Here is a 23663-nt window from a genome sequence, read left to right as displayed (position 1 = left end):
CAGCCAATAATCTCCCTGGTACCACTACATTCTTTGATAAAACCTTTGTTTAAGAACAGTGGAGAAAAGCACAGCTATTCCTGCACTTATATTTGTCCCATGGCTAAGAACTTGATCTCCTTTCCACCATAGTCCCCAATCAGTCTCATTATCTTGATTACTGTGGGTTTCTTGTAGAAATATAACATTCAACTCTTTCAATCGTATTATTTCTGATAGAAAACTAGTTTTCCTCCCATCCCTCATTCCATTTACATTAATTGATCCCACCCTTAAGATCTCCATTAGTAAAAGGAAAAAGAAAAGGAAAGAACAGAATGGAAAGGAAGATTTAAAGTTCATTAATTAGTTTTTTCCCTTACTTTCACCATCTTTTTGCCTTGTCTAAGACCAGTAATATGCTTTTTTAACCGATATCGCTTTTGCTGCGAAAGTTCATCAAGGCTACTAGACTTCCTAGCCCATGCCACTGAAGTAATAAATCTTTCCAAATCAGGAAAATAATTACTAACTTCAACTCCTGCTTTCCCTTTAGTTTTATCAAGAAATGCATTAATTTCCTCAACAGTATACAAGTCTTTATCACTTCCTCTTGAGCTGTCTGTCCACTGTTCATCATTTAGTAATCCATCATCTGTACACTGGGATAGACTTTCCTTTTCATCAACCATATATTCTTCAGAATTTTCAACCTGTACATCATAACTTTCACACACGTACTCTGCACTACTCTGAGCTTCACTTGTATCATTGTCATCTGTTACATCTCCATTGTTTTCAAAAGCAGAACTACATCCAGCTTGTTCCACACTTACATCATGTAATTTAATCTCACTCACCTCTTGTATCTTGCCCTCCTCTACAGGCTCCTTATATTGTTCCTCAGTTCGCTGTACTTCACCGGCACTTGTTTGCTGATCAGTAATGTTCTCATCACCATTAGACGCACGTTGGTCATCTTTATGTGGACATGCGATGCGCTTATGGCCATACTCTCCACATTCGTAACACTTCAAGCTCTCCGTACTAGCGTAAACCATGTATGAGTTTTCCCCGTGATTAATACGGAAAGAAATTTCTAAAGTGCGGTCTTGTGAGTTCAAAAACATGAGGACTTGGCGTCTAAAACAAAGGACATGTTTTAGCGCATTATTTTTACATCCAGGCGGAATCATTCTTACGTAACTTGCAATCTTCCCAAATCTTTGCAGTTCTCTCGTAATGGCCTCATTGGATATAAACGGTGGAACATTTGAAATTATGATTTTCGTTGCCGGAGCGGATAGCGGGGTTACCGGAACAAACGTTTCCTTTACCCATAACCCGCTCACAGTCAACTGATTGACAAGAGAATCTGATTTTAAAAACACGACGACAGCCTTGTTTATCCGCGAAGCCGAAATTATATTTTCAAAGCCCACTTGTTCTCCTATAACCATGAGCAACTCTTCTACTGTCACTCCAGGCTCTGGGGCACACTTGCACCCATTCCTGCGTGACAGCGTTGGCGTTCCCTGCACTGGAACAGACGCCATTACGGCGTCTGGAAACGCACAAAACGAACAGTGAACTTTTTTCCACTATCCCTACAACTAACTAACTAACTAACAAAACAAAACAAAAACAAAAAGTTGGAAAACAGTTTGAAAAGACAAAGTTTTCACAGTCTTTCTCGCCCACACGCTCCCCTCACACACCCTGCAGTCACACGCGCACGAGAGAGAGAGAGAGAGAGAGAGAGAGAGAGACCGCGGCCTTGTACAAGAGTGGAAATTATCGATGTTATTTGAAGTCGGCTCTTAAAGGACAAAATACCCCATAAGCTATTACGTAGCTATTATACAAATTTTTTCTGAACATTCTTGCAACCCAGTGGTTGGGGGCCTCTGCTCTAGGTAGCACTTACGCAGAATTACGTCAATCAAAATGTTTTTAAAAACTCAAAATAGAATTGTCTCGGAGGCCCCCTAGTGTTCGGGGCACTGGGCTGCAGCCCATGTTGCCCATTAGGATAACGCGGCCTTGAGTATCCCACTGAGTAAAGCGTCTTTAAAAGACATTATTTTGACGTCCCATGAGGAGCCAGAAAGTTTTTATGAAGTCTTTTTTTCTCTGTTAATTATAAAGAGAGAAAGAGAGAGCATTTAAGGTGGAACTTTATCTATGTTTTTGAACACTAATCTTTGAATAAAGATTACATTATTTTTATCAGCTTAACAAAATTTTTCTACAAAAATACACGTGATGTTGACTCAGAACTCATAGACCACATTTGTTTAAAATATTTTTGTATTGATTTCCCGAACCCCTTTTGGACGTCTACCTGACATCCAAGAGGGGTCTTATTCAGACGTCCAGATACTGTACCAGATTTGCACGTTGTACAGACGTACAGATAAGGGCCTGGACCAACCGACCCAATATAGACATGATCCGCACATCGGGCAGACGTCTCATGTTTGTTGGGATGCCAAAAAATATATTATATTATATTATTTTTGTAACGTAACCATCATAAAAAGTATGTATTCAGTCTTAATCTGTTAGCTACATGTAGTTCTCTATCTGTTCTCTATCCATTAAGGAGTCCTTTGGCTGAAAAGACCCCTGCTTTAGATTTACAATTGAAATGAAATCATATAGCCTATTAATGCGACCTTTTAAAAATAAATTACATTTTAATGTTAACAATCTAGAAACATCTTGTTCTAATATGTATAAAGAAAGGCATGGCTAGTTCTGCACATTTTACATAAACACATGTTGCTGTAGTATTTTAAAGAAATACGTCAGGGAGAGAAAAGCTGATAAGAGAAAAGATAAAAAAGTAGCTGTAACATCAAGCTGAGGATGATAAATTATGCCATAACCGCTAAGATAATACTAGTAGCTTTTTCATTAGATGTCATGAAGATGCACGTTTGCTCTGTGTACAGAGATCTTGCTGAAGCTGAGACTCCACCCACACGCTGTCACATATTCAACCATGTGTTTCCACATCACTGCAACTTGAAGAAGGAAACTTTTTCCTTTTTTTGCAGGAAATCACATGGAGACGCGCTCACATGACAGTCTGAACTATGGAAGGGGACATCAATGAAGGCAAGTGACCGAAAACACTGTTATTTCAGATAAACATTAAACAAACGCTGCTGTTCGCTTTTTAATTTTCGGGCGGAATTTCCTCCTGTCAATAATTTTCATTTTGACATGCTAAAATGTAGCTGATGCTTAAATCGCGTCTGTCTGTTTATTATATAAACGCGCCATTTAGCCTATTATGAAAACTCATTTGAAAGTTGAGACAGATACGCGAAGATATACTTTTGGTTTGTTGACTTTGTTGTTACACTGGTTTCGCCTGTTGAGTGAGAACATTACGGTGATTTTTTTAAGTTGTCACGATTACCGACTCGAAATTGAAAGAGTGCGGTAATAAATGGGTATAAACAGCGAGGTAACTACGCATTGGTTTTATACGACTTTCACTGACTGAAAGATGTGTATCACTGCTCCTGCATATTGAAATAATGTAGCCTATAGGCTGTTGTTGTCATTATCTCCATAGAGACAAAACCAGAATATTTTATACGTGAATAGCCTATTTATTCTTTTGATTGGAAAGGTATTGCATAACCAAAATATCAATTATTTGTCTTGTGGCCACAATACTGCCAAATGTTTGTCAGCACTGTTTTCATCAAATAAAATTAATCAATTTATAGCTGAATCAAAGTAAATAGTTTAGTTCATGTTACCACAATGTTTTTCCACAGAATACTTTTTGGACATGTATTGTAATACCATGGTGTTATATTAAGTTATTCTTGAGTACCATGTAAATAATGGGACACATGAATATGGTAATGATACCAGATAGCCTATATAAGATAACCAGATACCATTTTGTAAGTGTTGCTTCACATATATAGCAAGCATATGTTTAATCCTACAAGATCTTTTAAGTTTACTATACAAGACTTTTAAGCCTCAAATATGGCCCTACTTATACAATATTTTATAAGCCTGATTTGATTTAATGGTTTATTTTAAAGGGGACAGCGCAATTTCATAAAACTTAATTTTAACACATTTGCGTAAAAAAATAAGACAAGTTGTGTTAAAACTAACACAAAATGTGTCGTTTCAATAATAACACAGAGATGGGTGGATTCTGGGACAACACATTTAGTGTGTTTTCCCAGAATCAACACAAATGTGTTGTTTTTAACACATTCATTCTAAGAGTGTACTGCACAGGAGTTACAGTATATTATAAGCTGAGTATGGCTTACATATGTAAAGTTTTAGACATAAATTCTTCCCCAAAAGTAACTTTGATTGCAAAAAAGTATGGATGTGCTGGTTTAGCATTCACTGTGTGACTGTCCTTAATAGCACAATGAATATAACAGCTGGATTACAGACAAGTATTTTTTTCACAGTTAACTCTAATGTATGTCTTACGAAAAAATGTGCAATAAAAGCATGTATTTTATACAATTTCTTTTTTCTCATTTCTGTACCCTTTTCTTATGTCTCTACTAAAACATGATAAAACTTGCTAGATATACATTTGAATTTTCAATTGATTTCTGACATGGTAATTGTCAAAACTTTGAGAACTATTACTGATTTGATCAACATGATCTAACGTGCCTTGAGCACAAATGTCTTTTTCGTGTCACTTGTCTTTTTTCGTGTCACTCGTCATTTCTGTAAATAGTTTTTTGTGTCCGTGGCACGAGTTTCTATTTTGTGTCATTTTATGTATTGTTTTCTATTTTGTTCCCCCTATTTTTAAATCATTGTTGCTTGGGGTTGGATTTGGGGTTAGGATGTACTTTTATGTATTGGTTTCTACATGTTTTTCTTCTGCTTTTAAAACTATGCTCGCCTGGAGTTGGGGTTAGAGTTGAGGTTTGGGTTAGGATGTCTAAAAATGTAACAGAAAGTGATTCTAACCCCAACTGACAATGGAAAAGAAAATGGGAAAAAAACTATGAGAAAACAATACATAAAATGAGGCAAAAAAGAAAGCCATGCAATTATTTATAGAAATGTGTGCGAGTGAAAAAAGACATCCGCGCTCAAAGCTCTATAAAAATGCTGAATTTCGTGCCATGGACACAAATAAATTAATAATTTTTTTTGTGCTATACACGACTTTCCGTGAGATCAGTCTGGATTTGATTATGATTGTAGAAAACAAATAGTTTTTTAGAAACTGTAACTTAATCTTTGATGGTCCAAATCTAGGATCAGTCCCTGCATACTATCGGGAGGTCCATCAAGCAATCTGTAGCAGAACTGATGAACGGGTGCATATCGATGTATTCCACAGACTTCTCAGCAGGACATCTCTTCCCATCACTGTACAAAATCAGGTGAGCTTCAACCGTCTGAAACCTGTATGTGTAGCAGCACCAGGCTAATGTGACTTACGGGTTTAACTCTATACATGTATCAGATTTTGCAGTTAGTTCAATATAGAGATCAGTTTCACAGTGTTGTTGATCACAAAATTACATAATTATATAATTTTTCATTATATAATAATAAATTATTATTCTAGATCACTGAAAACATAAGCAACGATGATGGGTTCCTAAACAAAGTTTCGCTGTATAAAGGCTTGGCTTTTATTGCCCTTGCTCAGCAAGGAAAGCCACCGAGTCCAAAACTGCTGGAGAATTTTATACAAGGTAAGCAAACGCAGATTCATTCCTCAGCTGACTCGAGTAAATTTGTAGCTTAGAAAGATAAAGTTTTGAAGTCAATAACCCCAATTACCACTAGTCATAAATCTTTTTCTCTGTACAATGTTTTATGTGACACTTCGTTGCTGTATACAGTATGTGTTATAACAATGATTTACATGCTGTTCACATTTTTGTGTCACTATCTGTTTGCAGGAAATGACAAATGAACAAAGCTTAATGCATAGGAGATTGTATTACTTGATTTGGCATGTTTCAAATGGAAAGTCATTGTGCCTACACTACACAAAATAGTGATAAATAGTACTAAAAGCTTGTAATTATAATAGTGAAACCAATTTCGCCCTTTATAGCACCTATATAACACCTATATAACACCTCTGTCCATATATGGTGCTAAAGCATGACTATAGCACCACTTATGGTTTAACATAGCACAATATGGTTCTACACAGGTACGTTCTAGCACTAAAATAGTTACCCTATATGATTACAAGCCAGTGAACCACTTTAGTATATAATATATACTATATAATATACATATAATACAATCAACCTGAATTTATATTTATTAAATTTAATGTTACAGCTATCTGGTTGGCAAACAAAAATATATTTTTAGAGACATAGATATTTTTTTTACAATGCTTTGTTTGTAACACGTTACAATAAGGTTATTTTTGTTAACAATAGTAAATGCATTAGCTAACATGATCTAACAATTGACAAAACTTCTACAGCATTTGTTAATCTTAGTTCATATTAATTTCATTATTTGCTGATACAATCATAAGTTGTTAACCTTAGTTAGAGCACAGTAAACTAACACAAACAACTGTGTTACCATTAACTAACATTTAACAAAGATCAATAAATGCTGAAAAACTAGATTGCTTATTGTTTTTAGTACCTGATGCATTTACTAATGTTAACAAATAAAACCCTAAATTTAACCAATATGTAAATCAGTTCCTTACATAATAAATAAATATATAAATATATAAATAAATATATATATATATATTTATTTATTTATTTATTTATTTATTTATTTATTTATTTATTTATTTATTTATTTATTTATTTATTTATTTATTTATTTATTTATTTATTATTGATCTCAGAGCAGGCAAAGAATAGCAGTCAAAGAATAGGTTAATTTAATTTTTTTATGCTTTAGATATTGCCAGTATAATTGTTGACTCTGCACTTTCAATGTTTCCTGTTTTCTTCTCTATCCATGAAAAAGTTTCCCGTCTATCTTGTACCAGCTGCATATCTCTCAGTGAAATGACCAAGTAACGTGTTTGTGTTGCACCAAACAAAAGAACAGTTATGGAGTCATTAAATTTTTGGGGGTTTTCAGATTCTTATTTCTAAGTTTAACACACAATACACAAACATCTAGTCCAAACAGATGCTAGCAAGTTTTTTTTTTAAACTGTGAACTCCACGTAGACATTATGCATCCTGTACACAAAATGTTTTACATGTTTCAATCATTTTTAGTAAATGGTGAATAATGTTCAAGAAGAACTCTGGTGAATTTAAACATTGAGCTCATTTATTTGTAAATTTGGAGTGCTGTCAGTACACAGAACAATGACAAAGATCTGTGTTGCCTACACTGTGTAGTCCTCTTTTGAAATTTGCACCTTGTCGACTTCGGCGGAGCCAGTTTTGAACCTGCTTTTGGCCTCTCGGCATCCTTGATGTGACGTTTCGGGTGCCCAGCTTTTATGGGTGATTACCTTAAGTGTGAGCCTCAGTGAATCTGACTGCGGTGGATGTGAGAGATATGGATGGAAGTGATGCTAATTCAGCCACCGTACATGCCTGTATTTTCTTCCTGTTTTCGGTCAAGGTCCACAGTAGTCGATTGTCGAGTTCACGCGCATCTGAGTCTCCACCGTAGCTTAGTCACGCGTGGGATTTGGACAATCGACTACTGTGGACTTAAATCGAAAACAGGATGTAAATACAGATATGTGGCTGGCTGAATTAACATCAATTTTATACATATTTTTCACATCTACTGCAGTCAGATTCACTGTGTTCACTATTGAGGGAATCACTCATAATGGCTGGGCACTTAAAATGTCACATCAAGGATGTTAAGAGGCTAAAAGCAGGTTTAAAACTGGCCCCGTTGAAGTTAACAGGGTGCAAATTTTAAAACGAGCATAACACTGTGTAGGCAAGACCGATATTTGTTGTTGTTCTTTGTATTGACACACAAACACACACACACACACACACACACACACACACACACACACACACACACACACAATAAAGTGACCTCGATAAGTATAAGAACTGTAAAGACAAGGTTTTTCTGTTTGCTGTGGAGACCAGAAATTGGTAAGATAAATATCAGTATGTCAGAAGCTTAGAATGTCATATTTTATTAACCTTTGTTTATGTTTCAACACATACATGCTTTAACAACAAAGAACAACCGCATTAAATGCTGACTTGTGTGTATTGTACACAAATGCCCATAAGTGAATCAAACTGATCCTACACATTTAATGCTTTTCATGTGTAAACAATCAGGACACAGCTCAGTGCCCATTAAAAAAAATAATGTGACAGATTCTGTACTCATGTTCATCTTTTAATGTTTAGACATTTCTTGACTCCACAACAAAGAGAAGAATACTTATGAAGGGCACAGTATGTGTAAAACTGCAACATACACAAACAGTACAAAAAAAGAATACAAACACAGAATAGACAAGCATTGCAAATTAACAAATTAACTTTAGTCTAAATGTTGATGTAGCTTATAGCTGAAATATCAGACAAGTAAACTGACAAAAGTTTTGCATATGTATAAAGTTGGAGCCTCCTAAGATGGTCTAAGGACATTGACAGTTTACACTTACATAAAAATGATTTTAGACAAAACTCATGTTTTCATACGTTGTCATGTCACGTGTGTTTTGTGAGAATCACTTACATCATACAGTACATTATGCAGCGAATCAGACGTCAATCATCGATGGATTTTCTTCAATCTGTGCTACAGTGTTTCTGGAGGTTGCACGCGTTTAACTGTGTTTGACGACGAACAGGACTCGCGCGTATGTAATGGCGGGTACATGTGTGAAGTTTTGCTTTTAGTTAAAAGATTGTTAAATTCATTTCCACGTCACCCAACACTGGTTATATTCTGCGTGTTTCTACATAGGTTACGAGTAAAACAGCTTCGGACGATTCCGTTTTTGCAGCGGCCTGAACAATTCATTCAAACTGTTTCGCGAACCAAATTAAAACGTTTGACCCATTCGCTTTGTAAAGAATCGACTCAAAAGACTCATTTATTTGCAACACTTTGTAAGGAATCGACTCAAATGAGTCATTAATTCGCGAATGTGCCAGAAACACAAGATATAGCAAATTAAAAATAAAATACAAATTTCGTAATTAATTAAAATACAGTAACGAAGGAACGCTGCATAGTGTAAACGAAGTAAAAGTACATTTTTTTCCACCTCGGAAGGGCAACTTGAGTCGAGACTCGAGAAGGGCATATATGGGCAGTTGCCCGGGCAACCTGAGCAACCCCCTTGTGCACGTCCCTGAATTATTTATAACTGTCTTAACATAAATATGAGCTTATAAACCCTTATTAATGAAATATGGTTCCTCAAATACATTCTCAACAAACAAAAAGAGCATGCTGTCAGAGTTTTTCTGTTGAAAAAATGGAATTCATAGGGCCTTGAACGACCGTTAGCTACTGCAGGCTAACGTTAACTAACTTTACCTCAGCAAACAGACTATCAACACTGCTCAAATCTCAGTATTAGGTTATAGTACGTTATCACTAACAGAATCCTGAGTGCAAATATGTGCAATTAAGCATAAAATTACTTACCATTCATCACCACATTACACTTCAACGAGTTTCAGCTGTGGCACCACAATCGTATCCTTGAACATGGCGCGGAAACTGTGGGCCGGCCATTCACACGTCATCAAATAGTATTTTACATTAACAGAACTTAAAATTAAATTATTTTTGATTAACTGAAAATTTTAAATTCAGACAAGTCATGATAATACATTTAATCAATAGGCATAATTTATGTGTCATCCTAGCTCGATAAAATAACAATCACAAGTAAAAAGTCTAACAGTATACTCTGAACTTGATTTTTTATTTCACAACAATGTATATATTTAAGTAATGACTAAAGGTCGTCTGAATTACTTTTTAGAGTGTAGCTCCACATTGTTCTTGAGTTTTTTCTTCATCATTCATGACCCACCCGTTATTCCAAAGACAACAATCATTTATGTGCTGTCATATTATGTAGGGAAGTTATGTTTATTTCTTTTTTTAAATATGTGTCATACTTACTGTTACTTTACACGTTGCAATTCATGGAATTGAGTTGTCACACTTCTATAAATAATTTCTCTGTTGTGTGAAATGTTTTTCTTAGAGTTCCCAAAGCCTCAGCTGGGAGAACCAAAGGAGATGCAGAGTCTGAAGATGCAGTCGGCTCAGGACAATCCTTTAATTTTGTCTTTGACTCTGTCAGAGCTGTTGATGAAGGACACCATCAGGGTTGAGCTCATTCCTGAGAAGAAGGGATTGTTTCTTAAACATGTGGAATATCAGATCACAAGTGAGGTGAGTGAGTTTAGATTAAGAGAATACTGTAGCTCTACAATGCATTTACATGTGAAATTGAAGATGAAGTTTTTCTCTGCCACTTTCATCAATAGACAGAATAGAAAACCTTTCCTAAGCAGTTTTCCAGAACACTTCCCATTTCAAACATGTCTTGCTGTGCCTGAAAATATCAAAGTACCATCTGCTTGTGTGACATCTAGTAAATCATTGCAACAAAACATGACACTAGTTAAGCCAAAATGTAACACTAAAAAACTTTCACTATGGCATTATCTTGTTTTTTTTTTTTAAAACAAAGTTAACTTTATGCATGCATGAGTCATTGTAACAGTTAAAGGACATTTATAAACGGATTGTTTCATATGCACTTTGCAGCGTTTTATAGCATCAGTCTATCGGCGATACAGTGATTTTGATGTCTTCCATGAGCTCCTGCTACAGAGATACGCTTACAGAGTCGTGCCTGCCCTGCCTCCAAAAAGGGTGTTGAAAGGAGGTATGAAAACTGTAAAAACCTACTAATCAAACCAGTAGTTTATAAGCACTATAACTTGGACCGTGGTGTGATGTTTAATGATTTCTGGAAATGCACCAGCAAAAACAATCACAGTTCTGCCGTGGTAAAAAAGTCCACTTCTCTTTTTTGTAAACCTCAGCAAGTTGTACTTTAATAATAACTGTGAGTGAAAGTACCTAAAAGTCCCTCAATGGGTTTTAATAATGGAGAACAAAGTGTTTTTGTTTCTGAAAAATGTTCATCTTTTTTCTGATCTGTGGTCCTGCTGCAGTGCTGACCTCTATGTCAGAACGGGAATTCATTGAGGGCCGGAGACGGGCATTGAGCAGGTTCTTAAATCTTGTGGCACGACACCCTTTCTTTTCTGAGGATGAGCTCGTGAAGACATTTTTAACTTTCAGTGGCTCGGTATGACTCCTCATTCTCCCTTTTTTCTAACATTAATAAAATAATCAAATGTCTCTAGATAAACAAAATAAAATTCATAGGGTTTGCTGTGACCAGATTTCCATATTTATGTTCCACAGGATGTCCAAACCAAGCTTCGAGATGCTTGCAAAAAACTGGGTGATGAGTTTATGACATGCAAATATGCAACACAGGCCAAGGTTTGAATTAACTCTATTTACATTTATTTCACTGAAGGTTTACTTCTACCCACTGAGCAATGCATCTTAAAAAGACGTCATTTCGACGTCCCATGAGGAGCCAGAATGAAAGTTTTTATGACGTCTTTTTATGACCTGTTCTGAACATCCAATATTGATGTCAAGGGGACCTCCACGCAAAGTAAAACTATTTAAAATGTGGCCATTTTAGACATTATATTTGTATATATAATCTTTATATATGAATAAATGTAAAAAAATATTGCTTATAGATAATTCTTAAATATATAAGTTCCACCTTAAATATCTGCGTCTGCAATCTTGCTCTCTCTCTCTCTCTCTCTCTCTCTCTCTCTCTCTCTCTCTCTTTTGCTCTCTCTCTCTTTCTTACTCTCTCTCTCTATTGTCAATAATTGAAGTGAAGTGACGTGAACTTCACTCTTCCTCCCACGCTTGTTCTCGCTGGATAATTGTTACATGTACATTCTCTAAAGCAATGTCATCACCATTACAAAAAGTTGTTTTAACAAAGCATTGTTTTGAAGTAGGACCATACTGACTAAACAAACCAAATTTACTTACTCGATTCTGAGAATTTACAAGATTCTGATGTTTTATTGAACATGTTTTGTCACCCCCATGGCGATAAGTGTTTCCTTCAGTTGGGTAGTTTGACTCTTTGTTTTCATATTTCAGTGTGTGTGCTTGATGATGGTGTTTTTTAAAACACATTATTATTGCACCAAGTGTTTGTTATCAATGCAACTTACTTGTGGCTTCACATTAATTACATTGATGGTCAGAAGTGGTGATATAATATAACTGAACTAAAAGCACAAATAAAACATTAAAAATTTTGTTTAAACTTAAACTTCTATCTCAGTTTTGTTTGGAGCTGCAGTGCATGCTGCTGCCTACAATAACGGAAAATGAAACCTCATGGCTGTAATCAAAAATCTATAGTCCAGAATTTTTTGACACAGATGCAGACATCAAGAATCAGCCAATGAATCACAACGATGGTGAGTTTTCTAAATGTTGCAGTGCATTGCACCAGCGTATTATAAAAACTCATGAGTCCCGAGAGTGTCACCACTGTTGTGATTCATGGGGTCATTCTTGATGTCTGCATATGTGACAATAACATCTGGACTTTTAATTTTATATAAGTGCTTCCCAGTGGTGGTATGAACCTAAATAATACATTGGATGTGACACCTCAAAACAACTGAGAAATGGAGACAATACTACACGGTTTACAAAATTAATTTACAGACTTTACATATGTGGTATTACTATTGGTAAACTTTCAGTGAAGTTGTAAGACCCACATGTGAGTTTTGATTACAACAAATTTTCTTTGCAACAAATAACATGCTTTAGCAAACACTCTTACAAAGACCAAACACTTCTATAAAAAGTCAAAGAGTCAAACTACCCAACTAAAGGAATCAATGATCGTCATTATGGTGACAAAAGATTTTCAATAAGCATATACATCTCTGTTAATTAAAGAGAGAGAGAGAGAGAGAAAGAGAGAGAGAGAGAGAGAGAGAAAGAAAGAGAGAGAGAGAGAGAGAGAGAGAGAGAGACAGCATTTAAGGTGGAACTTTATCTATGAGCAGTGCTATGTTTTTGAACACTCATTCATATATAAAGATCACATTATTTTAACAGCTTAACAAAATATTCTACAAAAATACACGTGATGTTTATGTTTTTTGACTCAGAACTCATAGACCACATTTGTATAAAATATTTTTGTTTTGATTTCCTGAACCCCTTTTGGACGTCTACCAGACGTCCAAGAGGGGTCATAGTCAGACGTCCAGATACTGTACCAGATCTGCACGTTGTATAGACATACAGATAAGGGCCTGGGCCAACCGACCTAATATAGACATGATCTGCACGTCGAGCGGACGTCTCATGTTTGGTGGGTAGTAGCATTAATGAACATCACAAAAGGGGTACTGTTATTTTGAACATCAACATTGGGCTGAAAATACAAACAGGTAGTAAAAGACATTGTGAAGACATTACAGAAGGAGTGGTGGTACACTTTGATGCCATCATAGGTGTGTATTGTAGAAATGAGGCCTATTGTATATCGCCACTATGTGCATCCAATCAAATCTTGGAATCCAACCAAGCTGTTTAATGTTACATTAGAAATGTTTTGTCTTCATTGCACCTTGGTGATTTCTTCTGCAGGATTTCCTACCAGCTGATATCCAAAGTCAATTTTCATCCATTCGGGAGCTGATCAAGAATATCCACAGCAGTTTTCAGAAGTTACGGGACAGGGCAGAAAAAATGGCTGAGCGCTCGAAAGAAAACGCCACAGATCTGCAGATGTTTGGGAAGGAACTCAGGTACCAACCCATCCTAAGTGCTCTATTTTTGCAGTTTTACTCTGTTAAGAGATTTAAAGAGTGTAAACACATATAAGAATAGTGCTTATTTGGTGAGAATGTGTCTAAATATCTTGCCTTATCTTAGTATCTTCAAGTAAAATAACAATGTTGAAACAGGTGATCTATTTCTGTGGTCACTGGTTAAACATTTCGGTAGTGCTTCATCTAAAATAAGGTCAATATTTCATCTGTTTTTATTTATTTTTTGTAAAACAAACACAACATAATAAGCGGGATAACGCACTGCTGGTCCTGGTCACCTGGTCATTATGATAAATACACCCCTTTACTATGACACGCTATACATTTTCTAACACATCAATTTGCATAACATCAACTTTGTTAGACATAAACCAAATCTGTCACACTTAACATGGCTACATATCTGTGCACTAGACATTTTAAAATCAAATATACAGTGGTCTGAAAAAATGTTGGCCCCCGTTCCTGATTTTTTTTGCATGCTTGTCGCACTTTAATGTTTCAGATCATGAAACAAAATTAAATATTAATCAAGATAACACACATAAACACAACATGCAGTTTTTAAGTGAAGGTTTTTATTTTGAAGGGAAAACAAAATTCAAACCCACATGGCCCTGTGTGAAAAAGTGCTTGCCCCCTAAACCTAATAACTGGTTGGTCCACCCTTAGAAGCAACAACTGCAATCAAGTGTTTGCGATAACTTGCAATTAGTCTGTTACAGCGCTGTGAAGGAATTTTGACCCACTTATTTTGTTGTAATCAGAACTGTTGTAATTCAGCCACATTGGAGGGTTTTCGAACATGAACTGCTTTTTTAAGGCTCAATAGGCTTGAGGTCAGGACATTGACTAGGCTACTCCAAAGTTTTTATTTTGTTTTTCTTCAGCCATTCAGAGGTGGATTTGCTGGTGTGTTTTGGATCATTGTCCTGCTGCAGAACACAGATTTGCTTTAGCTTGAGGTCAAGAACAGATGGCCAGACATTTATTTTTTGGTAGACAGCAGAATACATGCTTACATTTATCACAGCAAGTCTTCCAGGTCCTGAAGCAGCAAAACAGCCCCAGACCATCACACCACCACTACCACATTTTACTGTTGGTATGATGTTCTTTTTCTGAAGTGCTGTGTTACTTTTACACCCGATGTACTGGAACCCACCTTCCAAAAAGTTCAACTTTTGTGTCGTCAGTCCACAGAGTATTTTCCCAAAGTCTTAGGGATCATCAAGATGTTTTTTGGCAAAACTGAGATGAGCCCTTATGTACTTTTTGCTCAGCAGTGGTTTTCGTCTTGGAACTTTGCCATGCAGGCCATTTTTTCCCGGTCTCTTTCTTATGGTGGAGTCATAAAAACTGACCTTAACTGAGGCAATGAGGCCTGCAGTTCTTTGGATGTGGGGTCTTTTGTGACCTCTTGGATGAGTCGTTGCTGTGCTATTTTTGTCGGCCGGCAACAATATTGAACACATTACTGTAATATATTTTACAAGCACTGGCTTGAAAGAGTTTGATTATTAGTTTATGGTTAGCCATAGCTTTGGTTTTTAAGCTTTGGTGTGTAATTCTTCCAGCTGTCTGGGATCAGATGAGACATCTGTGCCTGCCCTAACATCCGGCAGGAGTCCTTGGGTCGCTGTCAAACAGTCTGTGAAAGGCCTCTCTGTCGACTTCTCACTTCTGTCTGAAAAAGCTGCGGAGCAGGTAACAGCCTCCCACACATGCCACATGAACCAGTTACACGCTGCTATGGAGGAGTTGAACTCATTTTCTTAATACAGGGCAGAAGAGAGGAGGATGATGTGGTGGAAAAACTTAATCTGTTCTTGGACCTGCTGCAGTCATACAGGGTGAGTGTACTTTAATTTTAGCCACTCCTGGGAAGTGTTTTTCTTACTTTTATTGACCATTTAATGGCCGAAATAAGTAAATAGGCAAAATTGCCATGCAACATCAGTTCACATACTGTATAAGGAATATATATATTTTTTTAGTAGAGGAACAGTTCTACCAAACATACGGCTGTTGACATAACCACCAGAAGTAATGTTTGCATTTTAGCAACCAATCCTCCAACCTGTATGACCATATAGGTCATCCCTGAAATTTGACCCTGAGAGCGTTTGCTATGAGCAGCAGGCGATGCCACAGAAACTTTGCCAAATTGCTATGTGGGGTTTCATCATAATGGCATAATGGGTGTGTATGTGTGGTGCAGGACTTGTGTGAACGACACGAGAAGGGGGTCTTGCACGAGCACCAGCGAGCGCTTCAGAAGTACAGCGTGATGAAGAGACAAATGATGAGCGCGACAGTGCAGCCCAAAGAGCAGGTTTCTGTCGAACAGCTGGAGTCTCGCATCATTCAGGTCAGTCCTACAAAGAGCTACAACGGCTTGTGATGTAGTTTTATCAAAGTGAAACCAGTAGCCTGAAGAGCACTGATTCATCCTTTTAATTTAGTGTCGGAAATTCATCAAGTGCTTGAAACCAAAGCCCTTAAGGGAGATATGTGTCCTTGATATCCCTCTGGGGATGCTAGAGGCCTCTGCAATAAGAGCTATGACACCATGAAGCGACACAAGATTAAAGCTCTTACATACGTGACTTTTCTTGTAAGCAGCTACGATTGTGACAAGAGTCACCCTTAGTAGTTTTACTTAGCTAGCTTCACATAGCAATTTCGATGTGCACAGACAAATTACATCACTAAATTGTGACTAAATCACATTGTTGTGTCTTGGCTGGTTACACTGCCAGGCTATAACATCCAGCCGTATTAACAATACACTTAATGGACACATTATATGGGCGATAAAGCAGTTGCATTACCACCATCAATGAGAACAATGAAAAACGGTAACACTTTACAAAGAGGTTTAACCTTTACATAGCCTGTCATAGGGTCTTTATTTCATCTTGAGCGAGAGCATCATTTCATACAAGCTCTTTGGACGTAGCGGTTACAGTTTAGTTCGCTACACAGGGATGATGATAGTAGATAGAGACTCAATTTGATCTCTTGACTCATCGCAGCAAGAAAACGCCATTCAAGTCATGGAGCTGCGCAACTACTTCTCCCTGTTCTGCCTGCACCAGGAGAGCCAGCTTATATTTACATACCTGCCCATGACGTCTCACATCCTCGGGGCATTTGTCGACTCACAAGTGCGAGGACACAACGAGGTTAGTTGATCTTTTATCTAGTTTCTGTATTTAATTAGAGCTTAAGTTGTGCTCCTAAACGTTAATGTTTCTTGCTGTATTCTGACTTAGATGGGTGAGGTGTGGCAAGATCTTCATTCCAAGCTTAAATGTCTTTTTGGGGACAGTAACGGACTTCAGACTCCACCTCTTAGCCCAAAATAACCAGCCTTTTGTACCTTGGCAAATGAATGAATATCAAAATGCTATGAAAAGCAAGTGCTAATTCCTCTTCGGGAACTATATTATTTGAAAGCACTACCATGTATTGCAAAGAATTATGGGAAACTGCTTCTCTGTGTGACAGAGAATCACTGACACTAAATTATGACTATTGCTGCTGAGTATAATTTTAGGAAATGCTTATAAGATAGATGAACACTGTATTTTTGATAATGTTTTATACTGTTTGTGTATGCAGATGTGAAATGTAATCTTAAAGAGAGGAAATTTTGTTTTGTACTAATACAAAGTAGTATATGCCATTTTGCATGTCTTGTAGATGCAATATAAAGAAATGTATTAAAACTATAATAGTAGCCAGCTAACCAGAGGTGGGTGTGAATGTAGATTGTACAGCAAATTGCATAGCTATGGAGATTTTGTTAGTTGTATTATTTCATAGCCTTGACCTTAAAGCGCTTATACCAGTCGAAGATGGTATGCTCGCTATCATTTTTGTTTTTGCTCAAACTATCAGACTTGCACTCATGTGATTGAAGCTATGTTTTCACATCTGATTTAAATTTTAATTTATAATATAAATACATACACATTAATTTATGTGTATGTCAGGAACTCTTTCAAAACAGATCCGTAATAGTTCTGCAAAACGTGAAGGTATTTTTTGTGAAACTGGAGATTTTTAAAAGTGTTACTTTCGGTGTAAATTAAATTATGAGCAAATATTAATAATTCTTAGTAGTTGCTCTACACACCAAAAATAAATATTGTACTTTTGATAAAACAGAAAGGCCTTACTTAGCTAGTATAAAGGCCCTACTAAGCTCCTATATAAAATATGTTTGCTGATTTTTTTTACTTTTCATAAACAGATTTATTGAGTTGAAAGTGTGTCATGCATATTTTTGTTGTAACTGTTTGAGCAGTGCTTGTTATTGACGGTTGCTCATCCGTGACTAAATGGGGCGGTTTCCCAGACAGGGCTTATACAAGTCCCAAACTAAAATGCATGTTTGAGCTGTCTTATATGAAAACCTTGTACTGACATATCTTAACATACTGTATATCAGTGGCATTGTTTTGCCTCCAGATGCACACCAGTATTGTTTTTTCTTTTTTTGTAAGGTTTGTTTGTAAAAATGTCCTGATACAACTAAGGCCTAGTCCTGGATTAATATAAACCCTGTCCGAGAAAGCGCCCCATAATTGACTAAAACAATAAAGATGGATGATTAAGCTGCATTTTCCAGTAAGGAATGTAAGTAATGTTTGATGATTGTATTAAAGTATGAATCAACTGATCATTTTCTAGTTTAGCAATTCCTTTTGACACTGTACGGAAATGCAATTTTTATTACCTTTACTATTTTGTTTAAGCGTTATATTGAATATAGTATATTCCATTTTATGTAGAACCTGTTGTGTTATTACAACAAACTAATTTACATTTTAGTGCCATTACCAGTTTATCTTTTGCAGTTGTTGAAACTACATCTAAATTTCCTCTGATATTGGTTGAGTATACAGTAAATGCACAGTTGCACACACATTTTAGTCAGTATAGATAGATTTTATGCTGTTTCTGGTTTTCCAAAAATATATTTAGAAAATGAAAGGTACAGTAGTTAGAGTTAAAACAACTAGTGTGAGTTCTATTTTTAATGTGAACTGCTGGTAAAACCGTTGTAGGAATGAGGAACAAACAAGAAAAATCAAATACCTTACACAACGTACGAATACAGATAACAGGTGTGTATTTCATTCTTTTAACTAAAATATGAATGAAACATCAATGAAATACAGATGACCATTATTCTCACATTAAAAAAAATGAGTTTACCAACATGCTCTATATTTATACCTTTAAAGTAGCCTACCCAGCACTGGATATCTCATGATATTATTTAATCGCATCAGCCCAGTAGGGTAAAACCAGACTATTGGATCATTTCCACTGATACAGTGACAAAATCCATTAACAAAGTAAAATCCAATCACAAGTTCTCCACTTCCTCTAGCTTATGCTCCACTATCACATCATGACCCTGGAATTTAAAATATCCTAAAAACTTCTGTTTCTGAAGCATTAACGGAAACCACAGGATGTCATCTGCCCACATCTGACTGAAAGGTATTTTATCAATGTCGAACCACTGAGGTCTCATCTCTGAAAAAGAAAACAAACAGATTCAGTGGCGCATTATGAGGTTGTGGTGTGTGTCTGGCAAACTGGATCAGAAATGTGGAGCTCTATTACCGTCTGATTCTGTTGGCTCTCCTTTATAGCTGTCAGCTCTGAAAATGTGAACATCCATGAGTTCTGTTTCTCCAATAAACTCAAATTTGATATTTCCAATCTTGTGGAGGGTGTCAACAGTGAGGCCACTTTCCTCCAGCAGTTCCCTGACAAATAAAATGGGATTTTGTTTCAGATGAAAACCAATAAAAGCAGGGAAGATTGAACATGACAAATTGCTGACCAAGTTCTACAGACAAGTAAATAATATCAACATTCCTGACATTACATGGTTTAAATTGAATTTGGGATGATTTGTAGCTTTAAGGAATACAAATGGGGAATAACAACAAAGTTTAAAGCAAATCCTAAAATTATATGTCTACATACATCAATCTACATCTGACTTTATATATAGAATTGTTGCAGAAGAATGCGTTTTTATTCAATTTTAGACCTACCTTCTTGCAGCTTGCTCTATTGTCTCTCCTGTTTGGACTTTTCCTCCAAACCCGTTCCATTTGCCCGCTCCAAACCCTCTTTTCTTCATGCCCAGTAAAACCCGGCCGGGCTGCACCACCAGCACCAGGGTCAGCAGCTTAGAAGTGAACATCACCCTATATAAGTGTAATATAAACTGTTTTGTTATGTTTGACTGAATCATTGATTATAACAGTAACATTTATGGCTTTGTAAACCATGTTTGGCCAAAACGACTACAATCTATACATTTTATCTGTGTGTGGATTTATCTGGGGGTCGAACCCCTGACCTTTGGGTTGCTAACATTATGCTCTACCAACTGAGCTACAGAACTAAACAACATATAGAACATAACGGATATATTTGGGATAATGTATTCAGTACATACCGTAGTCATTTAGCCTTTTTATCAGCATTATTGAATATTCAAAGCATATTGATTTAAAGCATAATAGCAAATGTATAATACACATGGTTTTCATTTTAAGCAACAAAGTTTGTGATATCAAAGACATTGCTTACTTCGTCCAAAGGAACCGGTTGAGACAAAAATGTACAAAAGTGAAGGATATGCACAGATTCACATACACAAAAATGCGCGGATTTATATTTGGTTATAAGTTCAATCAATCAGACGAGCTGCTTCCCGCGTGTTGATCAGCGTAAGATGTCACGTGGAGGTATGTATGACAACAATAAAGATAACAGTCATAGTACATGACATCTATATGCAGATTGTATCACACAAAATCAACACATGACTTATAGATCAGCGAAAATGCATAAGCTCCGCCCACTCGACGCTCGTAATCGAGTGTGCAACAGTAAAATGATCTCGACTGAAACTGTATGAACAAGGAAGGAAACCGGAAAAAAGCGAGAAACGTGTATATAAATAAATATATTTCAAATAATCAATAATTATTTTGACAAATAATTCATAACTTCGACAGAACTGTTTAAATGGGTAATTTTAGCCATGTTCAGCGCTGCAAAGACAAATCGGAACATGACATCAAATTACCGCGAGAGCTAAGTTTTGTAATCACTCTCGCGGTATTCTGATGTCACATTTATGTCGGTTCTTGCAGCGCCTCGAACATAGTCACACACCACATACATAAGGACGTCACAGATCAGAGACAGCACATGTGTTGTCTTGTACTCGACTAAATTCTACATTTCTTTCTTCCACATAGCTCGTTTTAACGAATGATGTGGAAATATATACCGAAGTCGTGTATTCACGTATCAGCGGTGTCTCTAAAGAAGACTGCTGCCGATAAACGCTGGCTGGTGCGACAGCTCAGTGACCCTTTCGTTAAAGCTGCTCACTTTCAGAATTACCGCTGCAGAAGTGCCTTTAAATTAATTGAGATGGATGATAAATACACTATATTGAAACCAGGTTTCACTGTTGTAGATTGTGGTGCTGCACCTGGAGCATGGAGTCAAGTTGCAGTTCAAAGAGTAAATTCAACAGGAGAAAGTACGTAAGTGCTTAACCATACATACTTCACAAGTGTTTATGTATGCATGTATTAACAGTTTCTATGCAGTTTTGAACCACCTTACTATAGTAAATGCTATACCATCATATAGGGTTTTTTCATGTAAATAATAGCTTTTTAATGTAGACACCTTTGTTTAAATAAAAGATATGCACACGCTTGGCATGCAGTCAACCAACTTCTTGTTGGTGGTGCCATCTGTGATGCTTTTGAATCAGTATTGAAATAGTTCCCATGTACACTTGTTGGCTGTATTTCCTCCACCATCTGGTCCAATTTATCCCCTATTTTATAAACATTTAGTTGTGTAACAAAATGTACAACTTGTAGTTGTCTACAGAAATGATTATAAGCATTTAAGCTGCATTTATATCATTAATTAGGGCTACATCATACCTTTGTTCTTTCAGGTACAGAACTTCCTAAAGGACTTGTAATAGGAATAGACTTATTACGCATAGCCCCTTTAGATGGAGCCCACTTCATGTCCTGTCATGACATCACAGACCCTTCAACTCACACAGAGCTGGAAAGGCTTCTTCCTGAAGCTCGCGCAGATGTCATCCTCAGTGACATGGCCCCTAATGCCAGTGGGCTCAGAGAATTGGATCATGAAAAGCTGGTCACTATGTGTCTTTCAATGCTGGACTTGGCAGAGAAGGTTTTGCACCCTGGAGGTTCTTTGGTTTGTAAGTACTGGGATGGAGCATTGGCCCATAAGCTTCGACAGAGGCTTTCTCTTATGTTTCAGGATGTAAGAACTGTAAAACCAAAAGCAAGTAGGAAGGAGTCGGCAGAGCTTTTCTTTCTGGCGAGGATGTTCAAAAAGAGATGACGTCTTTTTTTAAATGTTATAAAATAAAATTGCTGGACTGGTTTTGTTCATTTGAAAAATCTACATTTACTCATAAGAAAATGTAAATATATTTCTTGAAAATGATGTAAAAAGATTAGGTTTGTTTAACACTTTAAGGTATTTACGGGGCTATGTACGTTTTTTTTTTTTTACAAATACTCTCAAATATTATGATAAAGAAAAAAAACAGAAGCATGCATCTAAATTACCTTAAATAGTAATTTTATATTTAGAGTGCATTTTGAAATACCCACTTCCTTCCAAAAGCACAGAGAAAACAATCATTAAAGAAACATCATTTGTTTGATGGATTAGTTTCATTTTAGCATAGATGTTCAGTATGGCTATGAAGTCAGAATGATAGGGAATATATTAATTTTGCCAGAGGATGGCGCTGTTGAGTTGCCAATCAGAAAACAGCAGCAGGATTGGAATAATCATTTTCCAGTCTCACATTCCAAGGCAGTGTGAAGTGATGGTGTGGACCTGCTGTTATCAGGAACACCATTTCCCAGATTGTTTAAAAGTTTAGTGTTTGGGAGTTAAAAGTCCTGCATTCCATGTTTACAAACTCTGCTTATTTAACACCACAATAATTTTGTTTTTCTAACCGGAAAGCTTAATTGTTTTGCATGACGCAAGACTGAAAATCTGTTTTTCCAGCCGTGTAAAAAGATGCAATCATTCTCTCATTATAAGCTGAGGAGCTGGAGAGAGGATGGATAAGTGTCTTATAAGCATGACTAATGAGAGGCCTTTGTCCCTAAAGCAGTACAGATATTAGCCTCGCACATTATTACTATCTCAGACACTTGGTTTCTACAGTCCAGATCTAAATGACATCCAGTCAGCGCTACATGAGTTCCAAGATTTCTTTGTTAATATGTGCAATATAAATGTTTTATTATGAAATGTGCGTTAATGATTTATGTCCAAATCAGAAATTTTTAATATATAGTGAGGTCCTAAAAATGCTTCCATTTCTGATTAGATATTTATATATACAGTTCTGTGCTGTCTAAGGCCACCACCACCACCAGCTTTGTTGTTTTAGCAAACTTTTAGTGTCCTTACATATTTATTTTTTCGCTCGTTTTAAGATGCAAACATAAAGTATAGGAAATATGTACACAAAATGAAAAACAAAACAATTTTCAGAACTAAAAATATCTTCTTCAGGCATCAGTCAGTATTTTGTGTGACCTGTCTTGGCACGAAACACATCTTGAGCTTTTTTGAGGAGACTGAAGTCCTGAAGTCATTCGATTAGAATTAGAAATTAGGATTTAATTT

The 23663-nt window shown here is 36.4% G+C and overlaps 3 protein-coding genes across 3 annotated transcripts; 2 read left to right on the top strand and 1 right to left on the bottom strand.

The window, feature by feature from the left end:
- The first annotated feature begins 2946 nt into the window (after positions 1 to 2946).
- snx8a (sorting nexin 8a) lies at positions 2947 to 18586 on the top strand. The gene is made up of 13 exons (XM_055190586.2): positions 2947 to 3102; positions 5260 to 5387; positions 5576 to 5705; positions 10178 to 10368; positions 10747 to 10867; positions 11160 to 11296; positions 11416 to 11496; positions 13711 to 13871; positions 15473 to 15602; positions 15680 to 15748; positions 16117 to 16266; positions 16934 to 17083; positions 17174 to 18586. The coding sequence occupies exons 1-13, from the start codon at positions 3081 to 3083 to the stop codon at positions 17264 to 17266; spliced, it is 1563 nt and encodes a 520-aa protein (XP_055046561.2). The 5' UTR covers positions 2947 to 3080; the 3' UTR covers positions 17267 to 18586.
- Positions 18587 to 18925: 339 nt separating this feature from the next.
- Positions 18926 to 20722, bottom strand: nudt1 (nudix (nucleoside diphosphate linked moiety X)-type motif 1). Its single transcript, XM_055190599.2, has 4 exons — positions 20526 to 20722; positions 19982 to 20137; positions 19542 to 19687; positions 18926 to 19451 (listed from the first exon to the last, which is right to left on the bottom strand). The coding sequence occupies exons 2-4, from the start codon at positions 20131 to 20133 to the stop codon at positions 19279 to 19281; spliced, it is 471 nt and encodes a 156-aa protein (XP_055046574.1). The 5' UTR covers positions 20134 to 20137; positions 20526 to 20722; the 3' UTR covers positions 18926 to 19278.
- A 376-nt stretch (positions 20723 to 21098) lies between these two features.
- Positions 21099 to 22408, top strand: mrm2 (mitochondrial rRNA methyltransferase 2). The gene is made up of 2 exons (XM_055190575.2): positions 21099 to 21492; positions 21925 to 22408. Exons 1-2 carry the CDS (start codon positions 21216 to 21218, stop codon positions 22347 to 22349), a joined length of 702 nt encoding a protein of 233 aa, XP_055046550.2. The 5' UTR covers positions 21099 to 21215; the 3' UTR covers positions 22350 to 22408.
- Positions 22409 to 23663: the final 1255 nt, after the last annotated feature.

Source organism: Misgurnus anguillicaudatus, chromosome 19 (assembly GCF_027580225.2).
Source record: "Misgurnus anguillicaudatus chromosome 19, ASM2758022v2, whole genome shotgun sequence".
Classification (NCBI taxonomy): domain Eukaryota; kingdom Metazoa; phylum Chordata; class Actinopteri; order Cypriniformes; family Cobitidae; genus Misgurnus; species Misgurnus anguillicaudatus.
This window is presented reverse-complemented; position numbering and strand designations above follow the sequence as displayed.

Coding starts and splice junctions, on each gene's coding strand:
- nudt1 (XM_055190599.2), bottom strand. CDS start 20,133: ATGTTCACTTCTAAGCTGCTGACCCTGGTGCTGGTGGTGCAGCCCGGC. Junction 19,688..19,981: donor ATAGAGCAAGCTGCAAGAAG/GTAGGTCTAAAA, acceptor TTTATTTGTCAG/GGAACTGCTGGAGGAAAGTG. Junction 19,452..19,541: donor AGAGCCAACAGAATCAGACG/GTAATAGAGCTC, acceptor TTTCTTTTTCAG/AGATGAGACCTCAGTGGTTC.
- snx8a (XM_055190586.2), top strand. CDS start 3,081: ATGGAAGGGGACATCAATGAAG. Junction 10,868..11,159: donor AAAAAGGGTGTTGAAAGGAG/GTATGAAAACTG, acceptor GTCCTGCTGCAG/TGCTGACCTCTATGTCAGAA. Junction 17,084..17,173: donor AAGTGCGAGGACACAACGAG/GTTAGTTGATCT, acceptor ATTCTGACTTAG/ATGGGTGAGGTGTGGCAAGA.
- mrm2 (XM_055190575.2), top strand. CDS start 21,216: ATGATGTGGAAATATATACCGAAGTCGTGTATTCACGTATCAGCGGTG. Junction 21,493..21,924: donor AGTAAATTCAACAGGAGAAA/GTACGTAAGTGC, acceptor TTGTTCTTTCAG/GTACAGAACTTCCTAAAGGA.